This window comes from Antechinus flavipes, chromosome 3 (assembly GCF_016432865.1).
Source record: "Antechinus flavipes isolate AdamAnt ecotype Samford, QLD, Australia chromosome 3, AdamAnt_v2, whole genome shotgun sequence".
NCBI classification, from domain to species: Eukaryota; Metazoa; Chordata; class Mammalia; order Dasyuromorphia; family Dasyuridae; genus Antechinus; species Antechinus flavipes.
In genome coordinates this window covers 629,878,359-629,901,296 of record NC_067400.1, presented here as the reverse complement: position 1 = coordinate 629,901,296, position 22,938 = coordinate 629,878,359, and the positions used below count along the sequence as shown (strand labels likewise).

Below are 22,938 nucleotides of genomic sequence, written 5' to 3'. Positions count from 1 at the left end.
ATAAATGTTTCAAGACAGTCCTGAAGGACACTTGCTAAAAATGTTATTCACCTCCAGGGAAAAATCTGATGAACCTTGAGTCCAAAATGGAGCATAAATTTTTTTACTTTTTTTTTTTTTTTGCAAATTAGTTAATGTAGAAATAATTTGCATGATTTCACACGAATAACTGATATCATGTTGCTTGCCTTCTTCCTGGGAAGGCAATGGGAGGGACAATTGGAAACTCACATTGTTAAAAAATGAGTTTCCAAAAAAAATAAGAACAGATTTTTTCTGTGCCTGTGTCAGATGTCAAAACCTCTCTGAAGTCCTTTGTAATGTCCTCACTATCTTGGTATTGCTTTTTTTCTGAAGAGCAAGTCTAGCTTTCAACTCTGGGTTACAGTCTCCAGTCCTTTCCCATTTGTTTCCCCCTGAGCAGGATATCTGAGATTGACTATCCCAGTTAGAGAAAGAAGAAGTAACATGGGCTGCCCAGGGCATAAGAGTCAAGGGAGGACCAGCTGAGAGGATGATAAGCAGGCAGATGGGTTTCTTTGGAAACCATGGTTAAGGTGGCCATTCAAGTGGTAGCACTTTGAAATATGGGACCGAGGTCTGAAAGTTTCTAGACATCTGGAAAAGACTTCAGAACCTAGAGTAGCTCCTTTTTAGACCTTTCTTTCCCATTTTGATATTTCCTGATGCCTCCTCCACATCTTCAGAACTCATAGAACAAGACACGTGTCTTGCTTTTTAAAAATAGGCTTTACCTTTCATTCCACAAATAATGTTCATTTGTATATTATCCCTACTTTTCATTGGTCATGTACAATTCACAATATAGAAATAGTCAGGGAATTAAAAAAATAATTTTTACATTATCTCTTAATTGCCAAATCCAATGGAAATTTCTCAGTCTTCATGTTCGACCCTGAACTAATATTACAGGAAGGTAAGATGAAGGAATAGACTTGTTTAGCCTGAACATTGAAGGAAATATGAATTGCTATATAAATACCATTTCCCCGTGCTCAAAACACCCTCATCCTATACCTGCCAGCTAAAATCTCAATTCTGTCCTCCTTTAAGTGGCAAAGATGCTCTCAGAAAAGGGAATCTACAGCAGGTGTGTCCTTTTCCTTCCCTCTCACTCTCTTCATTTTGAATTCAGAATTCATCATTCCATAAAAGAAAAAACCTGTTCTCCCCAAAGTTACTAATCATCTCTTAGTTTCCAAATCAATTTGCCTTTCTCAATCCATACTCTCCTCAACCTTTAGTTTTTTATTTTCATTTTCATTTTTCATATTATTTATTTATTTATTTTTGTTGAGGCAATAGGGGCTAAGTGACTTCCCCAGGGTCACACAGCTAGGAAGTGTTAAGTGTCTGAAGCTAGATTTGAATTTAGGTCCTCCTGACTTCAGGACTGATGCTCTATCCACTGCTTGCTTTGGGAAATTGTTATTTTTTGAGGAATTGTTTATCTTAATTAATCTACTTATTCAGTGGCATTATGTATCTAACTTTCAAGAAATTACAATTCTAGGAAATTCATATGGAATAACAAAAAATCAAGAATTTCAAAGGAATTGATGAAAAAATGCAAATGGTATCCTAGCTGTACCAGACCTAAAATTCTACTATAAGGCAGCAGTCATGAAATCCATTTAGTAGTGGCTAAGAAATAGAGTAGTCAATCAATGGAATTGGTTAGATTCACAGGACACAGTAGTCAAGACTATACTAATCTAGTGTTTGATAAAAACCAAAGACCACAGGTCCTTTAACCAAAGCCTCCAAGAAAAACAAGAATTGGTCATAGGCCATGCAAGAGATCAAAAGGGATTTTGAAAATCAAGCAAGAGGGATAGAGGAAAAATGGGAAGAGAATTGAGAGTGGTGCAAAAAGAAATACAAAAAGCTGATGGGTAAAGAATTCCTTAAAAAGCGAAATTTGCCCAATTCGAAAAAAGATACAAAAGTTCACTGGGGAAAAGAATTCCTTGAAAATTACAATTGAGTAATTGGAAGCTAATGACTATAGTAAATCAAGAACCAATAAAACAAAACTAAAAGAAGGAGATAAAAAGAAAACAATATAAAAAATCTCATCAGAAAAACAACTGGCTTGGAAATAGGTGCAGGAGAGATAAAGGCACTAGTTAAAGTTAAAAAAGAAGGACTGGATATATCTGGTTTAAGAGTAAAAGCATACCCTGTTATTCAAGAGTTTGACTCTTCAGGTCAAGAAAGGAGAAGATACACTCCTTTTGATGTGGAAATTATTAAATACTTGAAAAAGGTAAAGTTTAGTATGCAGACACTTTAACACAGATTAATTACCCTTTGATAGCATATGAGCAAATTGCTGCTGCTGCTATCAAAGCATGGAGCTCCTTTCCAGGATAAAAAGATAGAGGGGAAGCCTTCAGGAAAAGAGAGCAAAATCCAAATGAACCCTTTGCTAATTTCATGGGGCATCTGCAGACAGCTGTCATATGAACTACTGGTGAAAATGCAGCCACAGGAATAATGATCAGACCACTTGCTAGAAAATATGCTAACAAGGTTTGTAAAATAACTATTCTTACACAGCTTATTATACCAGGATGCTCTTTTATAGGAGATCATAAGACTCTGTGCTACAGGGAGCACAAATGCCTTTTATAGCCAGGTTATGATGCAGAACGTGGGAAGAGAGGATCCCTCTTGGCAAGGGACTTCCAGAGAGACTCACCAATGCTTTCAATGTGGCAAAGTAGGGCATCTGAAAGCTCAAAGTTGGCACAGAGATAGAGTGAGAACACAGGGTGAAAGAATAAGGTGCTAACTCAGTGGGATTGATTAGACAATGGTTATCTAGTTTAGCTTGGTGATTAATAGTTCTCTACTTCAGTATGATTAATTAAACCTTACAAGAAATAATGGTTCCTTAATGATAGAATTGGTTTATACTCAGGATTCTGCATATACTCTGGGACAAACTCAGCCAGAGACTCAGAGAAGACAGGACTGGAGGTGGGAGCTCAAGCTCTCAGAGCCAAGAAGAGAAATTCACTCTATCTCCCATCTTTGTGGTGGCTGGAGGCTAGAGCACAAGACAGAGACCATCAGGGTGGTCTTCCTGCCTCCCCCACAGAAACCCCAGGACTCCCAGAAGTCTATCCCGGGCCCCAGGCAGGGAGACAAGACTTTGAAGGACATAAAAAAGATTTTGGACTTTTAACACTTGGCTATACTGATGATGATTACTCAGCTGAAACAAAGGCTACTCCAGAGACCTCCAGAAAACCAACCAGAACACTACACCCTGCTGCCAGCCCTGCCAGGGACCCCCCAACTCTGACAGGAAGAAGCTTCCTGGGCTCTCTTAGAAGCCCCGTGGGCTGATGCTGTTCAGCTCTGTGGAGGGACTGCACTCAGTGGGACGAGGGGCTCTGGTTATTAGGGCAATGTCTCTGTCCCGGACCTTGGGTCCTCTGCCAGCTGGGCTGGAGAGGGATAGAGAGCACAGAGAGGGAGTACAGGGTCTGAGGCTTCTCTGCCCAGGCTGGATGCTGACCTGCCAGAATGAGAGAGAGCTCTTAGGGCAGGGACAGCCAATGGCCCTTCCCCACCCTCAGGGGAGATACCACCCCAGGAGGGAGCAGGGAGAGTCAGGCCTGGAAATGAGCTAGTTCTGAGCAAGAAGAAAACTTGCCTCCCTCCCAAAGTGCTTACCACCTCAGTGACCCTTGACCCATAGCTTTCCCTTCATTGATACTATGGGGGAGGTGGGTGGTCGGGCAGCTGTGACTCTCAGTGAGAAGACATCCCAGGACCTTTGGGAGGAGACCCTGAGCCTGAACTTGAAGGGAGACCAGCTCCTTCCAATGTGGAGGACACTGGACAACAGGTCAGAGTGGGGGTGATGAGCCCAATGGGAAGGGCAGCTAGCAGGAGTGGGTGAGGGGAGGAGGGGCCCTGGGTCAGATCTACACTGGACCTGCAGGTGCAGAGACGGCTCCCAGAAGGCAGAGAAATCTCAATTATGAGAGAAGACAGAGATATCAGCTCAGAGACAGGAGGCAGAGAGATCACAGAGAGATCGAGATGAAGAGATATCACAGAGAGAGGGGCAGAGAGATCTCAGGTCACAGAAAAGGAGATGGAGGCAGAGAGATCTCAGTTCAGAGAGGAGAGTGAGAGATCTCAGATCCAGGTGATTCTGTTTTAGGCCAAGAGGATGTGGGTGGGTCCTTCTTATCCCAGGGGCCCAGCCTGCTCCATCTCTTGGGAAGGACCCCTCCCCATCCCAGTCTTCCCAAAAGGACTCAGATTATCACGCTCCCTACCCCATCACTCAGAACTCCCTTTCCCCATCCCTACTTCCCTCTCCCTTCCTCATTTTCCCTGCTCAGCAGGATCTCTTGGGCCCCACAACCATCTTCTTAGTCACACATCCTGCCTCCTACATCCCTTCAGGCTTCCCCAGCCATTCCCCTTCCCCCTCAGGCCCCACCTTCTCTGCAGCCGAGGCTGAGGCTTCCCTTCCCCCTCCCAACTCATACATGCCAGGATGGGGGAGGGGAGCTCTGAGTGATGGGGTGAGGGGCAGGTATGATCTGAGTCCTTTTGGGAAGACTGGAATCCTGGGATGGGGAGGGGTCGTTCCAGAGTGGTGGAGTGGGCGGGACTCCTGGGATTAGGAGGACCCGCCCATAGCCCCTTCGCTATAAGCAGAATCACTGGGAGCTGAGATCTCTCCATTTCCTTCTCTCTGGGATCTCTCTCCCTCCATCTCTCCGACCGAGATCTCTTTATCTCCTCACTGAGCTGAGATCTCTCTGCCTCCTTCTCTCATAGTTGAGATTTTTCCACCTTCTGGGAGCAGTCTCTGCACCTGCAGGTCCCAGGTAGGTCTGACCCAGGGCCCCATCTCACCTCACCCCGCTCCTGCTTCCCGCCCTTCCCTTTGGGCTCATCTTCCCCTCCGACCTCTTGCCCAGTGTCCTCCACATTGGCAGGAGCTGTTCTCCCCCCAAGTTCAGGCTCAGGATCTCCTCCCAGAGGTCCTGGGATATCTTCTCCACTGAGGGTCACAGCTGCCTGACCTCCCACCTCCCCCATAGTATGGATGTCAAAAGGGGTCCCCTGATCTTGGGGGGCAGTAAGTGATCAGCTCAAATCTTCCCGCTTCGGAGTCTGCCCCATCTCTCTATTCCTGACCCCTCCTTAGAAAACTCCTTTATCCAGCCTGGTTCTGAGGAGACCCTTCCTACTCCCTCCTGGGGTGGGGTCTCTCCCCCGAGGGTGGGGCAGGGCCACTGACTGTCCCAGTCCTGAAAGCTCTCTGTCTCATTCTGGGAGATCAGCATCCAGGCCAGGAAAAGAAGGCTCACACCTGTCCTCCATCTCTGAGATCCTCTTCTTTCCCCAGCCCAGCTGCCATAGGACCCAAACCTGAATACAAAGAGATGGCCTTGGACATCTGGAGACCCTTGTCCCAGGTGAGTGCAGTCCCTCCGAAGAGCGGAGCAGCCTCAGCCTAGAGGGCATTCAAGAGAGCCCAGGATGCTTTCTCTTCTCTGAGGGAGGGGGTCCCTGGCAGGGCTGGCAGCAGGGCAAAAATTGTCCCCCGGGCACTCGACAGCCCCCAGGGCTCTCTGAGTCCCTTTCCTTTACCAGGTCTTAGATCAGATAAATAAATGTTTAGAAATTGGCTCCTTTGGGCCAAGCTCTGGACTAACCACTGAGGATGCAGAGGAAGGTAAAGAAAAAAATCAGATCTGCTCTCAAGGAGCTCCCAGGGAAGAAAACAGCTCATGAGCTGTGTCCACACCTGCACTGGACAGTGTAGATGGGAACTACTCTCCAAGGAAAGGGTCAGCAGTTTGGGGGACCTGGAAAAACTTGTTTTCAGAAAGGGAAAATTTAGCTGAGATGTGAAGGAAGCAGGAGGTGAGGGAGGAGGCCATTGAAAACAGGAGAGAAGCCATTGAAAACTTCCAGGGACAGGGGAAAGAGGGTCCTGGTTAAGTATAAGCCAGGAGGCCAACATCCCTGGGGCAGAGAGGAAGACTAAGGTGTGAGAAGACACCCCAGGGTATTTTGCTTTCTGCCATGTGCCAGGAGCCACATAAAGATGATCTCATTGATCCTGTTGTGGGAATTGTCAGGGTCCTTGGTAGCGAAAGCCAGAGTCAGGGAGCTCAGGGTCCAGCCAGAGAGTAAACTATGGCTTATTTATCCACTCGAGGGTGTAACAGACTCCATGAATGAGGGGTTACATTTCCTCAGATGTCACAGAAACAGTCTTTCCTCCTTGCCTGACCTGGGCTTTGGGTTGGATCTGTTGGGTCTCATAGAGAGGTATAAAGAAGTCAGGACCCAGATACATAAAGGTCCATTTGCTTGTTTGTTTTAAATTCTTTTCAATTTCATGTGATGACCAATTGTAGCATTCATGTTTATAAGACTTGGAGTAGTAAATTTTTCACCATCCTTTCCCTCCTTTCCTAAGAAAAAGATGGGCAACTTGATACAGATATATCTGTGCTATCATTTAAAATATACTTCCCTATTATTCAGAGTTGTGAAAAATGAAACAGATCAAAAGAGGAAAAAAAAAGAATAAAGTAACTAAAAGATTTATTCTTTAATCACTTTCAGAATCTATCAGTTCTTTTCTTTAGTGTGTGTAAAGCCTTTTCCTTCTTGAGTTTTTTGTATTTGCCTTAGATCCTTGTGTTCCTGACAGCATCAGAGTCCTTCATAGCTGATCACCAAACTCTGTTGCTGATGCTGTATACAATCTTTTCTTGGCTCTGCTTATTTCACTTTCCATCAGTTTAGCTTTTTAGTTCTTTCTGAAATCTGCCTATTCTTCATTTCTTATTTTACAATCCTATTTCATTATATTCATATACCACAGCTTGTTCAGCCATTTCCCACTTTGTGGTGTTCTTTACTTTTCTCAAATATCATGGTTTTCTGGGAGCAGGTTTCTCGGGGAGGTTCTGGAGGCAGCCTTAGTTTCAGTTCAGAGTAAATCACCTGAAATGCAGCCAGGAGTTAAAATCCAGTTCTTTATTGTTTCTTCCAAAATAACCCGGTAAGCTTTCCTTGGTTCCGAGAGCTCTTCTTGCTAGTCCTTTAGCTCTTCCAGCTTCTGCCTATCTCCAACTGATTCCCTCTGAGACTGAGAGCTTTTTATATATGATCTCTTAAAGGTGTGAACCTAAAAGTTGACTCCTCTGAGAGAGTGGGATTGTGAGAAGTGTGAACTAGTGAATCTCATATTGAATGCTGAAATCTCCCAAACTTGTGAACTAATGTGGGAGCTTATGTGTGAACTCTCAAAAGTGTAAACATAAGCATTGTTTCTATCAATTCTAGTGATTTAACACCTTGTAAGGAATCATACTAATGTGTGAACCAATTACATAAATATTGTTCCTATCAACTCTGGTGACTTAACACCTTGTAAGCTTTCTAACATCTCCCGCTTTCTTTTGATTTAAAATATAAGGTGGTCATGACCTCCCTGACTTCTCAAGGAGGTGAGAACCCCCAAAGAGAAGGTGGTCACACCCTCCTTGACATCTCAGGAAGGGAGATGAAAACACCAAAGGAAATGGGAAATCAAATCAGATTAGCAGGATGCTAAAGGGGCTCATTTGAAACAGGTATACATAAATCCATCAATATGGGAGATATTACACATAATTACAGAAATTACACAAGCACATGGCAATATAACACAGGCTAGAAGTGATGTAACAAATAACATGAATCAACATGAGAATTTATACATGTCCATAAGTCCTAGAAAGAGTCCAAAAGGAATCCATTATCCGTTAGTTCATGTGCCAGGGATCCAATAATTCCTGCAAGCTTGGAAGTACTGCAATAGTCTCATCAACAATTTTTCATCTCAAGGAATCCAATGATTCCTGCTGGTTTTCAAGTCCTTGAAACAGTCTCATCTTGTGTTAGGGAATCCAATGCTTCCTGCAGATTTTGTCCTTAGGTTTTCTCCTTTGTTTTCAGATTTTTCTCTTTTTCTGTCTCTCTCTGATGGACACGGCAAATACAGCTCATTGGCACCCATCTGATTCCTTCTCCATCTGTAGAAATACAAGCAAACCCTCTCTCCAAGGCAGTTAACTTATCTAATTCCCTTCTATTTGCCATTTTAGGGATTTCTCCTCATCATTTGGCAATTACATTGGAGCTGTTTGCACTGGACACTGCCCTATTCAGTTAAAAAGCCTGTGTTCTCCCCAACTGTAATCTCTTTCTGCTATGTGATTACTTTTAGGCTGACTGATCACATCAGAGTCCTGACTTTCTAAAGACTCTCTGGGTGTAACTTCAGCTGCCATCATGCTCCACCTGTCTTTTGATGGATATCTTGGAGCTGGGCCCTGTTTCTCATTTCTCTGGGTCAATCTACATTCAGAGGCCCAGTGGAAACCTTGCTTGCATTTCGGATATGGGGTTTGGGTTTTTATTCTCTCACCCTGTCCTCTCACTCTATCTCTATATCTACACTGAGCTCTAAGATGTCCAACTTTTCCACACTGGAAGCATTTACGAGTTTCTCTAGAAGTCCCTTGCCAAGAAGGACCCTGTCTTTCCATGTTCATCATAGTTTGGGTATAATAAGCATTTGTGCCCACTGTGGCACAGCGCCTTATAATCTCCTCTAAAGGAGCATCTTTCTCTAGTCCCCATATAATTCTTTTGCAAACCTCATTGGCATTTTCTTTAGCCAAATATCTGGTCATTATTTCTGTAGCTGTATTATCTCCAATGGTTTTTGTTACAGCTGTTTGCAAATGTCTCACAAAATCAGCAAAATGTTCATTGGGACCTTACTCTATTTTTTATGAAGGCTTTATATCCATCTTTCTGTCCAGGGAGAGAACCCCAAGCTTATAATGCAGCCTTAGAAATTTCCTCATACACTTTTATGGGATAATCAATCTGTTCTGAATTCTCTGCAGATTGACCTTCACTTGCTAGTTGGTCAAAAGCGATTTGTACATTAACCTTTGTTTCCCTATTTCATATTCATATATGAATCCTACATAATTCATGGTACTCTGAAAGCCACAACAAGTTTTGTCCAGGTTCTAAACATGTCCTAGCTATGGATTTCCAATCACTTGGGGTTAAGATTTCATAAGACAAACTATCTAGTAACATTTTAATATAAGAGGATGTAGCACCATAAAGAGTGCCACCTTTTTTCAAATCCTTAATTTTTTCCAAATTAAAAGGAGTTTATCTTTTCCTCTTTTGCCCTGAAGAGTCAAGCTCTTCAATCACAGGACATGCCTTTATTAAATCAGATACATCTTGTCCTTCATTTTTTGCCTTAATTAATGCCTTTTCTAATCTTGTCACAGGCTCCTTAATAAGTGGTTCTGATTGTATTACTGCCTCTTCCCCCTCTTCCTTCTCCTTTCACTTATGCAGGGTTAATTGAGGGGGGAGTGTCATGAGATGTGGAATGATCTAATTTCTCCTGCTGTGAAGTATCACACTCAAAATTGTACTTAACTCCAATCTTATCTGATTCTTCCTCCTTTTCACCTTGTTTAGTTGGTACCTCCCCCTCCAGCTCTTTCTTCTTTTTCCCATTCTAGCACTTATATAATTTCCTAAAGCCAGTTGTATTAAATTATATGTGTTAAATCTGTCTTTGGAAATTGAATCAGGTCCATTTTTATTGTAGAATTGACAAAGATCCCCTCCTACTAATTTTCACTCCTCTAGATCCAATTCTTTTTCCATAGAGAAACAAGGACATATGTACTTTACAGTTTCTAAAAGTTAAGTGATCTGCTCCAAAATTATAATCAAACATTGGCATTTCATAACCTTGACAATGCTCTCTAAACATTTTCCTTGAAGAGAAATAGAAGGCTGTTTACTAAGCATCTGTTCCATCTCCGTAGAAATTCTACTTTAACTCTTTTAACAAAATTTTTTTGTTGTACTCACCCTAATTTCTGGGTTGAGGAGACTTTTGCACTGGATCAGGATCAGAGGCTTTTTCAGTGAGGTCAGGATCGGAGCTTTTCCACTGAAATCAGGGTTCTGTCAGTCCCTGTTTGGGTGCCAAAATGTGGTGTTCTCTTTTCTCAAATATCATGGTTCTCTAAGAGCAGGTTTCTTGGGGAGGTTCTGGAGGCAGTCTTAGTTTGGGTTCAGAGTATAATCACCTCAAATGAAGCCAGCCCTTAAAGTAGTTCTTTATTGTCTTTTCCAAAATAGCCTGATAAGCTTTCCTTGGTTCTGACAGCTCTTGTTGCTAGTCCTTTGCCTCTGCTTCTGCTAGCTTCAGCTTCTCTTCTGAATCCTTAGTTCTGCCTGAGTGCAGTCTCTAGCTTCTCAATCTCCTCAATTCACTTCTGACTCATCTTCAAGTCTCCTGACTGAAGGTCTAAGAGCTTCTTATCTATGATCTCTTAAAGGTGTGAACCCAAAGGTTGACACATCCTCTGAGAGAGTGGGATTGTGGGGGGTGTAAACTTGTGAATCTCATACTGAATCTTGAAATCTCCCAAATTTGTGAACTAATGTGTGGGGTAATGTGTGAACTTTCAAAGGTATAAACATAAGCATTGTTTTTATCAATTCTAGTGATTTAACACTTTGTAAGGATTCCCTCTAATGTGTGAGCCAATTACATAAGTATTGTTTCTATCAACTCTAGTGACTTGACACCTTGTAAGGATTTTAACACCACTTGAAGGGAATTCCCTCACTTTCCACAATGTAGCTTCCAGGAAAGGGCTTCTATGAATATTTTTGCAAGTGTAGGTCCTTTACTTCTTTTTATGATATCTTTGCAATATATCAGACCTAGTGGTGCTATATTTGATATATTTTTTTTGTTTTGTTTTGTTTTTCTTTTTGCTGTATTTGATCTAAAGATTTGCACAGTTTGGTTGCCCTTTGTTCATAGTTCCAAGTTACTCTCCAGAAACCTTGGATCACTTCTCATTTCCTCATCAGTGCACTAGTGTCCCAGTATTCCCACATTCTTTCCAGCATTGATCATTTTTGGTCTTATTAGCTAATCTGATAAATATGAGGCAAATCCCATTTCTGCTTCAACTTCCTCCTCTATCTTGATGAAGTTTGGACTAGATGAATTCTGGAGTCCCTTTCAGCACTAAATCAAGTGACTTTTGATGGTTTAGGAATTGGTGACAATCAAGGATGTTGTGGTGGACTTCACTGAGGAGGAGTGGGGACTCCTGGACCCTTCTCAGAAGGAGCTGTACAAGGAGGTCATGCTGGAGAATGTCCAGAACCTACTGGCCCTGGGTAAGCACCATTTCCTGAACATGATTTTAATGTTGTTAGGGACACGAATATGCTGTTGCTGAAATTATGAACTGATCCACTCAATTTGGAGAACAATATGCATTTATGACAAAAGAGTTACAAAATTATATATGCCCTTTGAGTTTGATATACACTATTAGGTCTATTTGCTGAGATATTTAGGAAAAAAAGAAGCAAATAAAAATGAACTTTGTCTTTATTTACTGGGGCAAAAAAACAACATGTCTGTAACCTTTGCTTATACTTTTAGGAGAGTTAAACACGCCTTCCTAGAGATGGGTAATCTGAAGTATTTGTAATCTTGTAAATCTTGTAGAGTTTTCATTTTTCATTGAATACCTACTGAATTTCCCCATTATTTTCATCAAATTCATTTGTATGTTTGCTTTTTTTTCCACATGAATAAATGTGGTGCTATCCAACACATCTCTGAAAGTAGTTTACTCCTTATCTACTCCATAATTTTCAACTGTGCATTGGCTGAGTTTTCCCTCTAATTAGGTAAAACTATTTCAGCAGAAAGAAGACTCTAATCTATTGTCATTAAGTATTAGGTTGTCATCTTGGCCTTGGGCCCCTGCCTTTGCTGAATGTGTATATTTCATTGAGAGAGGATAATTCTCTGATTAGTCCAATACTTTGAGATTCATATCTCACATATTATCTGTCTTTTATTATTATTATTATTATTATTATTATTATCATTTTTCCTGAGGCAATTGGGGTTAAGTAACCTGTCTAGTGTCACAAAGTTAGGAAGTGTAATTGTCTGAGGCCAGATTTGATCTTCCTGATTTCAGGGCTGGTACTCTATCCACTATACCACCCAGCTGCCTCTAGTCTGTCTCTTCTTAAAAATGACTTGGGTTATTTAAAACCATTGCTTGCACTGAGTACATTTATGAAGTTTTGTATATTTAGTATGGTCTTAAGCTGCAGTGATTCTTTTTTTTTGCTCTGTCCCCCACTTTTATTTTTTATTTTTTATTTTATTTTTAAATTTTTAAATAACTTTTTATTGATAGAACGCATGCCAGGGTAATTTTTTTACAGCATTATCCCTTGCATTCACTTCTGTTCCGATTTTTCCCCTCCCTCCCTCCACCCCTTCCCCCAGATGGCAAGAGTCCTTTACATGTTGAATGGGTTGCAGTATATCCTAGATACAATATATGTGTGCAGAACCGAACAGTTTTCTTGTTGCACAAGGAGAATTGAATTCAGAAGGTATAAATAACCCGGGAAGAAAAACAAAAATGCCAGCAGTTTATATTCATTTCCCAGTGTTCTTTCTCTGGGTGTAGCTGCTTCTGTTCATCTTTGATCAATTAAGGCTCTCTTTATCGAAGAGGTCCACTTCCATCAGAATACATTCTCAAACAGTATCATTGTTGAGGTATATAATGATCTCCTGGTTCTGCTCATTTCACTAAGCATCAGTTCATGTAAGTCTCGCTAGTCCTCTCTGTATTCATCCTGCTGGTCATTCCTTACAGAACATTAATATTCCATAACATTCATATACCACAATTTACTCAACCATTCTCCAATTGATGGACATCCTTTCATTTTCCAGCTTCTAGCCACTACAAACAGGGCTGCCACAAACATTTTGGCACATACAGAACCCTTTCCTTTCTTTAGTATCTCTTTGGGGTATAAGCCCAGTAGAAACACTGCTGGATCAAAGGGTATGTACAGTTTGCTAACTTTTTGAGCATAGTTCCAAATGCTGCAGTGATTCTTACATTCCTATTTGTGTTTATACATGTGTGTATGTCTGTGTATATGTTTGTCTTTTTCAGCTACAGAAACTGCATTCATAGTAAATGAGATGAGTAAAAAGCTGGGAATTTTTGTGGAAGAACACGACCTACAAAGATTCATGGATGATGGTCCCTTTGACTTCAATTTGAAGGAATTGCATGATTTTATTCTCAAAGAAGATAAATATCCAAAGAGTGATTGTGAACAGTACGAAACTGGAAAGAGAGTCAGATGGATTTCTATTCTAAATCACCGTAAGAAAATGACATCAGGAAGTGATTACCCTCAAGGTAGTGAATACAAGAAAGGCTTCCCTGAACAGGTACAGCGGTTGGCTCCAGGTAATCAATGGGATATAGCTGTAAAGTGCAGTTCAGGCCTCAATGGCCATAAGAAAAGTGATACTGAGGAAATGCTTTCTATAAGTAATAATGATGAGAAGGCTGTCAGTCAGAACTCTAATCTCCTTACTCATCAGCAAATGCATATTGGAAAAGAACCTGAGGAACATAATATATGTGAAGTATCCTCATCCTATCTCTCATTTCTTCCTTACTGTCCTGGAATTAAAAGATCTGTATGTGATCAGTGTGGGAAAGCCTTTGGTTGGAATCCAGATCTTGCTAGCCTGCAGAAGGCTCAAACTGGAGAGGTGACTCATAAATGTATTCAATGTGGGAGAGCTTTCAATTATAGATCATTCCTGCTTAAGCATCAGAGAATCTACCCTAGAGAGAATCCTTGTTTAAGTCTTCAGTGTGGAAATCCTTACATATGTAATCAATGTGGAAAAACTTTTGCAGATATCTCCTGTCTAGCAAAGCATGAGAAAACCCACACTGGACAGAAACCTTTTAAATGTAATCAGTGTGGAAAGACTTTCACGCAGAGTGCTCATGTTGCTTTACACCAGAGAATCCACACTGAAGAGAAATCTTTTAAATGTAATCAATGTGGAAAGCCTTTCACATGCAGTGCCAGTCTTGCTGCACATCAGAGAATGCACAGTAGAGAGAAACCTTTTAAATGTAATCAGTGTGGAAAGGCCTTTCTGTCCAGCTCCAATCTTGTTACACATCAGAGAATCCACACTGGAGAGAAACCTTTTAAATGTAATCAGTGTGGAAAGGCTTTTATATCCAGCTCTGTTCTTGCTGGACATAAGAGAATACACACTGGAGTGAAACGTTTTAAATGTAATCAATGTGGAAAGGCTTTCAAACGGAGTGCCATTCTTGCTGTACATCAGAGAATCCACACTGGAGAGAAACCTTTTAAATGTAACCAGTGCGAAAAGGCCTTTATGTCCAGGTCCAATCTTGTTACACATCAGAGAATCCACACTTTAGAGAAACCTTTTAAATGTAATCAGTGTGCAAAGGCTTTTATATTCAACTCCGATCTTGCTAGACATCAGAGAATCCACACTGGAGAGAAACCTTTTAAATGTAATCAGTGTGCAAAGGCTTTTATATCCAGGTCTGATTTTGGTAGACATCAGAGAATCCACACTGGAGAGAAACCTTTTAAATGTAATCAGTGTGCAAAGACTTTCACACGCAGTGACAATCTTGCAGCCCATCAGAGAATCCACACTGGAGAGAAACCTTTTAAATGTAATCAGTGTGGAAAGGCTTTTATATCCAGCTCTGATCTTGCTGGACATATGAGAATACACACTGGAGTGAAACGTTTTAAATGTAATCAATGTGGAAAGGCTTTCACACGGAGTGCCAATCTTGCTGCACATCAGAAAATCCACACTGGGGAGAAACCTTTTAAATGTAACCAGTGTGGAAAGGCCTTTATGTCCAGCTCCAATCTTGTTACACATCAGAGAATCCACACTGTAGAGAAACCTTTTAAATGTAATCAGTGTGCAAAGGCTTTTATATTCAACTCCGATCTTGCTAGACATCAGAGAATCCACACTGGAGAAAAACCTTTTAAATGTAATCAGTGTGCAAAGGCTTTTATATCCAGGTCTGATTTTGGTAGACATCAGAGAATCCACACTGGAGAGAAACCTTTTAAATGTAATCAGTGTGCAAAGACTTTCACACGCAGTGACAATCTTACAGCCCATCAGAAAATCCACACTGGAGAGAAACCTTTTAAATGTAATCAGTGTGGAAAGGCCTTTCTATCCAGCTCCAATCTTGTTACACATCAGAGACTCCACACTGGAGAGAAACCTTTTAAATGTAATCAATGTGCAAAGACTTTCACACGCAGTGCCCGTCTTGCTGCACATCAGAGAATCCACACTGGAGTGAAACGTTTTAAATGTAATCAATGTGGAAAGGCTTTCAAACGGAGTGCCCGTCTTGCTGCACATCAGAGAATCCACACTGGAGAGAAACCTTTTAAATGTAATCAGTGTGGAAAGGCCTTTATATCCAGCTCTCTTTTTGCTAGACATCACAGAATCCACACCGCAGTGAAACTTTTTTTTTGATGACTGTTTTTTTTTTTTTTTTTCTATTTTGAGTAGGACAGATTAGCAGTGGGAAGTATACGAGCCAGAGGATTGTTCCTCCCCTGATCCTCTAATCTAAAATAATAAGGAAGGCATTATTATAGTAATGATCCATGCAATAGAAGGACTGAGAAAGCCTTGAAAAATGTTTTATTAAATCCATTACAGCTCAAAAAAGAAAATCGGGCTTTGCAGATTTGTTTTTTGACATATTTTTATATTTTCTGTAAATTTAAAAAGTTCATTTGATTTCATTGTATGAATTTTAAAATTAAAAAGGAAATCAGATATTGATGGTTTCCTGTTATTTTCACCAGTGTTGAAGATAGTATTACAAAAATTATTCCATGAAATCATAACATTATTTTCATGACATTCTCTATCTTTTAAATCTAGATCTTGAATCAATAATTCTCCTAGCTACATTTGTAGATTATACCTAACGCTTTATTTTTATTTTAAAAACAAATATTTTTATAGAAAAAAAAATCCTTGTATATCTCTTACCTACCTAAATAGAGAATGAGAAAAAAGCGCAAATCTTCCCATAATAATTGATGCAAAATTCTGGTCCTAATCCCAAAATATATTCATGTCAAATATATTCTTGAGCAATTTTTATTTAGGAGATGCCGTGTCTTTTCCAGTCTAATCTCTGGCATCTTTCTCATGTCTTTTTTTTTTTTTTCAGTGTCATTCATTCAAAATTGAGGTAGAATCCCCTTTCCTACTCTTTTTTTTTGGGGGGGGGTGCTAAAGAAATGGGGGTTAAGTGACTAGCCCAACTCGGAAGTGTTAAATGTCTGAGGCCAGATTTGAACTTAAGTCTTACTGCCTATCTACTCTATGGACTGCATTGCCTAGCTGTCCTCCGTTTCATTTTCTGTGCCTTTTTCTTGAAAAGATTTTTCACGTTTTCTTCTTTATCTTTCTCATCATTGAAACCTTTTAATTTTGGACTTATGGAACTTATACTGAGTTAGATCTTTTTCATTCTCTGTGAATGCTTTAATATTGGGAATTTGGGGGCATTTTGGCTTCTGTTTTCTTTTTTTTTTTTAATCAATTATTTATTTATTTTATGTTTTGCCTCAGTTACATCCAGACCTAATTTTTTACATTTGTTTTTAAGATTTTTGAGTTCTAGATTCTCTCCCTTATTCTCTTTTTTTTTTTTTTAAATTTTTATTTAATAATTACTTTATATTGACAGAATCCATGCCAGGGTAATTTTTTTTTTTATAACATTATCCTTTGCACTCGTTTCTGTTCCAATTTTTTTCCCCTCCCTCCTTCCACCCCCCCTCCCCGCAGATGGCAAGCAGTCCTTTATATGTTGGATATGTTGCAGTATATCCTAGATACAATATATGTTTGCAGAACCGAACAGTTCTCTTGTTGCATAGGGAGAATTGGATTCAGAAGGTATAAATAACCCGGGAAGAAAAACAAAAATGTAGATAGTTCACATTCGTTTCCCAGTGTTCTTTCTTTGGGTCGCTCCCTTATTCTCATCCACAATTAGGAAATTCCAAGTGACATTATGCAAAAAATTTCCATAAAAGTCTAGTTGTGATGGGGGCAGCTAGTTGGTGCAGTGGATATAGGGCACCAGGTCAAATGTAATGACGTTCTGTCACCATATATTGGGGGGACAGAGTTTAGGACCCCAAAAGTGTATTTGGGTTATGGCAAGGTGTCTCAAAACGAAATATGAATTTAGATGACCTGCAGCTCCAGAGACAAAGCTTTTCTTCTGCTGCTGGTGGCAGGCTAAATCCATATGAACTTTAATAACAAAAAAGGGATTTAGCAACTTTTAAGGGGGGAAGGCACAACATAAGGCAGAAGAGGCCATTAAGGGATGAATTTGAATTCTGGGGGACCTGACACAGGTAAGAGGTACATCTGTGTAAAGTGAGTTGGGTCTGTGGAGAGAGGGGTAATACCTGGGGAATCAGGAAGGGCCTCTTTGCAGAAGTAGCCTCTGAGCAGAGCCCAGAAGGGAGGCAGAGGGGAAAGGCAGGCAGCACCCGGGGCACAGGGACAGCCCTGGGTGTGGTATCAAGCAGGAAAATCTGCTATGATTGTAGGCCATAAGTGAGTGGGAGGCCAGTGTGGCTGCAATAGAAGCCCGAAAAAAAACCACTGATGGAGGCTGATGGGGGAACAATAAGGGCGGTTACTTTTTTTTTTTTTTTTTTTTGGAGGACATCCAGAGCTGAAGTCAGAAAGGGAAGGGCTGGGTGTGGGAGGAGAAGAGACAGATTGGAGAAGCATCAGGAGAGAAGAGCTCAACTCATCTTGGGAGTAATTCTCCCAAAGTGGAGCTTGCGTCTTTCTGAGCTCTTTCTAGGTCCTTGGAGGACTTCTGATTGGGAAAACAGGGAAAACATGGATCACAAAACACAATGTCTTCCAACTTTGAGACCACTAGGCAGCCCCATCTCTTTCTGTTTGGAATCTCTTGCTTTTCTTGGTTCTCTGACTTGATTTATTCCTGACAGGCTTGCTGTCAGGTTGGATTTGGTTGGATCATCATCCCTCTTCAATTTCCTAAGTGAGGAATTTCCCAAAGTATTTTGGAACCTCTACTTTTCTCATTCCAAGCACTCTCAATAGTTTCGTCAAATCTCATGGATTCCATGATCTATTTTATAAAACAATATGGAACCCATTTTCCCAAGTCTTTCTCCTTCCTGAAGTTCCCTATTTCTATCAAGAACACCTCCACTGTTGCAGGTTCTTAGGTTCCAGTCTTGTAAGAAATTGCCCAAATATAGATCAGTCCCTTATTTTTTAGCTCTGGGTGGGGGCTGGAAGGTGCCACGCGTGGGGGGCAGGGAAGAGTGGGGAGGGAGATTTATTTTCATGAAAACAAAGAAGTTTGTATGAGATTATATGGAGGCTGACAGGTTGTTTTCTTCAACCAATGTGCTGGTAGCAAACCACTTTGTCCACAGCCTGGTTAGCAAGCTAATTGTCTTATTTCTACTCAAAACAAAGCTGCACCTTATAGGTGATAGATGGCAACTGTGGTTGGAAACCACAAACCCTGAGAGTTACTCACCTATCCATGTTCCCCATTCCTGCAGAAGTTGTCTAATTTTTTGTAAGTTAATTTATTATTTTTAATACACATTGTTTCTGAGAAGTTGCCTATTTTTGATGCAGGATAGCTTTCCATGAGGTTTATGGAAGGTCTCAAAATGCCTCAACCATCAACTTCATTCCTCATGTTTCTCACATTTGCCTGTAACAATTCCTTGGAAATTCTGTTCTGATCACAAGGATGGAGGGATTAGTTGACCTGATTTAAGGATAATTAATAGAACTAGAGATCACTATTGATCACAAAAAATAGATAATTTTGATGATATTAAACTAAAAAGGTTTTGTACAAACAACTAATGTAGACAGGACTAATGGGAAAATATTTTTACATTCAACAGTTATGATAAAGGCCTTATGTGTAAAATATAGAAAGTTGCCTCAAATTTATATGAATTCAATCCTTTTCTCAATTGATAAGTGGTCAAACGATATGAACAGATAATTTTCAGATGAAAAATTGAAACTATATTATATATAGTTATATGACCAGTTGCTCCCAATCATTATTGATAAGAGAAATCCAAATTAAGACAATTCTGATATAGGACAACACACCTCTCAGATTGGCTAAGATGACGGGAAATGGTAATGACAAATGTTGGAGGGGATGTGGGAAAACTGGGACACTGATACATTATTGGTGGAACTATGAACTGATCCAAACATTGTAGAGAGCAATTTGGAACTGTGCTCAAAAAGTTATCAAACTGTTCATATCCTTTGGCTCAGCAGTGTTTTTACTGGAATTATATCCCAAAGAGAGCTTAAAGGAGGGAAAGGGACCCACATGTGCAAAAATGTTTGTGGCAGCCCTTTTTTGTAGTAGTAAGAAAGTGGAATTTGAATGGATGATCATCAATTGGAGAATGGCTGAATAAATTATGGTGCATGAATGTTATGGAACATTATTGTTCTTTAAGAAATGATCAGCAGGATTATTTCAGAGAGGTCTGGAGAGAGTTACATGAACTGATGTTGAGGCTATTGAGCAGAACCAGATCATTATACATGGCAACAAGAAGAATGCATGATGATCAAATCTGATAGATATGGCTCTCTTCAACAATGAGATGAATCAAACCAGTTACTATTATTCAGTGATGGAGAGAGCCATATATACCCAAAGAGAGCCTGTGGGGACTGAGTGTGGACCACAACATATCATTTTCACTCTTTTCTTGATGTTTGCTTGCATTTTGTTTTCTTCCCCAGGTTTTTTTTTTTCTCCTTCTTTACCAGATTTTTCTTGTGAAGCATTGTAACTGTATAAATATGTGTCTGTATATATACATATATATAAAAACATATCTAACATGTATTGGACTACCAGCCATCTAAGGGAGGGGATGGGAGCAAGATGGGAAAAATTTGCAACACAGAGTTTTGAAAGGGTCAATGTTGAAAAATTAACCATGAATGTTTTGTAAATAAAAAGCTTTACTCAAATTTAAAATAATAATAATAGCTGTGTTTGTTTTCAATCTCTCTCAAAGCCTCTTTTGCTTCTTTTGTAACCTTGTGTCTAAAGCAGTCTTTCCCCTTAAAATGTCATATTATGGTTGTAATTAATAGTTAAGCCTAACTCTGGACATATCCATTGGATATCTCCTATCATTTCGGAAAGTCATTTAAGGTGTTTAGCTTCTCTGTTCTTAAAGGAAGTTTTTGTACTTTAAGCACTTTACGATGTATTCATATCCTAAATATTGAAGAGGAGTGTGTCTTTGAATTTTCTCAGGGCCTATATACAATGGGCAGTTCTTTAATGTTTCTGTGGTCTTTTGTAGATATGCTTCTAACATTTACAACTCAGTGCACACCCCGATATATCATCCATGAAATGTGATAATAAAAGTTTTGGAAATTTTTTTCTTGTAGGAGTAAGAGCAGCAGCCACATCTAATTTGTAGTTGTAGAGTTGTTGTAGAGGGCCAGAACTGTGGACAAGTATAATTGAAGCAAGGTGTTAACTCAGTGGAATTGATGAGATGATTGTTCTCTAGTTCACATATATACTTAGTAGTTAGTACGGTGATGTAATGGTTTTCTAGTTCCCACATATTCAGTATACTGTAATGATGTCATTGTAATAGGGTATTTAAACTGGGGACAAAGTTAGACTCAGAGGGGAGATTGATCACAACATAACATTTTCACTCTTTTTATTGTTTGCTTGCATTTTGTTTTCTTTCTCATTTTTTCCCCTTCTTGATCTGATTTTTCTTGTGCAGCAAGAAAATGATGCTACTTGTCAGTGCTCTTTGAATTCAGTTATTTCTTTTGTCCCCCATGTTTCCTCTGAAGAAGAGAATAGGATCTCTTTTCCAAGAGATGAGGATGGACAATATAAATTATTATAGAACATTATTACAGATGTATGCATATGTGTGCATATGAGGTCACCTTCTGCCTCCTCAAGGAAAAGCTTAGGGATTATAAGAGAAAGAGGACATTTCAAAGATGGAAGGACCTCTAATAGAAGGACATAGACTTGGGAGGTAGAGCATAGTCAATGAGAGATATTAAAATGGTTAACAAGGCTTATCTAGAATGTATGATAAGCATCTATACATAATAAAGCGGGAAAGTTGGAATTAGGTATTAAGGGACTTAAAATGCCAATGGTCATATTTATTGCTCAATGTTATGGGAAGCTGCCCTAATTTGTTGAGTAGGGAAGGGATATAGTAAAATAAATAAACAAATAAACAAATAAATAAATAAGCCCTGTCCTTTAAAAAAATATATATGTTGGGAACCAGGTGGACAGGAGAGGAAAGAGCTGAGTGAGAAAGAACAATGCAGATGTTCTTCCAGTAATCCAGCACAAAGATAACCAGAGCTTCAACTAGATTTGTAACCTGTGAATGAAGGCGAGGGGATGAATGTGAAAAATACGATGGAAACAAATAATGGGAAGAGTCAATCATTTAATAGAGAGGGAAAATTGGGGAAAGAAATGTGATGCAAGAAAATCACAGCAAAAAAAGAATAAATTCTTTGGTAAAGGACACACACATGCTGCATCCACAGATACACCTATTAAAGAAAATAGTACCTTAAAAAAACAGAATATGCAAAATGGTAAAAGAGGCACAGAAAAACAAAGCAATAAAGAGAAGAATGCCTTAAAAAGTAGAATTAGCCAAATGGTAAAGGAGGCACAAAAGGTCTATGTAGAAAATTATTCTTTAAATGTTGGAATTGTGTAATTGGAAGCTAACTGACCGCATGAAAATGGGGAACAATAAAACAAAGTCAAAATGGAAACAATTGGAGGAAATATGAAATATATCATCAGGAAAAGAACTGATCTAGAAAATAAATCACACAATTTAAGAATTGTTGGACTACCTGAAACCCATGATCAAAAAAACAAAAACAAAAACAAAACCTAATCACTGTATTTCAAGAAATTATAAAGGAAGACATAATAACAAGATAAAATAGAAATGGGAATATTCTACCAATTACTTCCTGAATTAGATCACAAAATTAAAAGTCCCAGGAATATTATAGTCCAATTCCAGAGCTCCCAGCTCCAGAATAAAATGCTGCAAGAAGTCAGAAAGAATTCTGGCCATTCAAATATCATGGAGCCACAAATCAGGATGACACAAGATTTCGCCATTTCCATTTTTAAGGAACAGAGGATTTGGAATATAGTAATTATGCAAAGTGAAGGAACTAGGATTACAACCCAAGAAATCATCTACCCACTAAAACTAAACATATTTGTACAGGTAGGAAATGGACATTCAAAGACATGAGACTTTTATGATGAAAAGACCAGAATGGAATACAAATTTTAACTTTCTAATACAACATTTAAGAGAATTAAAAATAAACAAGAAAGAAATCATAAGGAATTCAATAAAGTTAAATTGTTTACATTTCTACCAGAGAATATGACAAAAAAAATAAGATTTCTGTCATTAAATGAACAGATTCTTTTTGAGCCCATGTGAGATGTCAAAACCTCTCTTAATCCTTTGTAATATCCTCACTATCTTGGTATCTCTTTTTTTCTGAAGAGGAAGTCTAGCTTTCAACTCTGGATGACTCTGTCTCCTGTCCTCTCCCATTTTGTTCCCCCCCTTCCCCCAGCAGGATATCCTAGAGTGAATGTTCCAGTCAGAGAAAGGAGAAGCAACATGGGCTGCCCAGGGCAGAAGAGTCAAGGGCGCACCAACTGAGTGGATGATAAGCAGGGAGATGTGTTTCTTCGGAAACCATACTTCAGC

At 39.7% G+C, this 22,938-nt stretch overlaps 1 protein-coding gene across 1 annotated transcript; it reads left to right on the top strand.

Annotated features, from left to right (window-relative positions):
* The first annotated feature begins 3,752 nt into the window (after positions 1 to 3,752).
* Positions 3,753 to 15,992, top strand: LOC127557663 (zinc finger protein 501-like). Its single transcript, XM_051990973.1, has 5 exons — positions 3,753 to 3,883; positions 5,408 to 5,477; positions 11,187 to 11,313; positions 13,140 to 13,308; positions 14,749 to 15,992. Exons 1-5 carry the CDS (start codon positions 3,753 to 3,755, stop codon positions 15,557 to 15,559), a joined length of 1,308 nt encoding a protein of 435 aa, XP_051846933.1. The 3' UTR covers positions 15,560 to 15,992.
* The last annotated feature ends 6,946 nt before the right edge of the window (positions 15,993 to 22,938 follow it).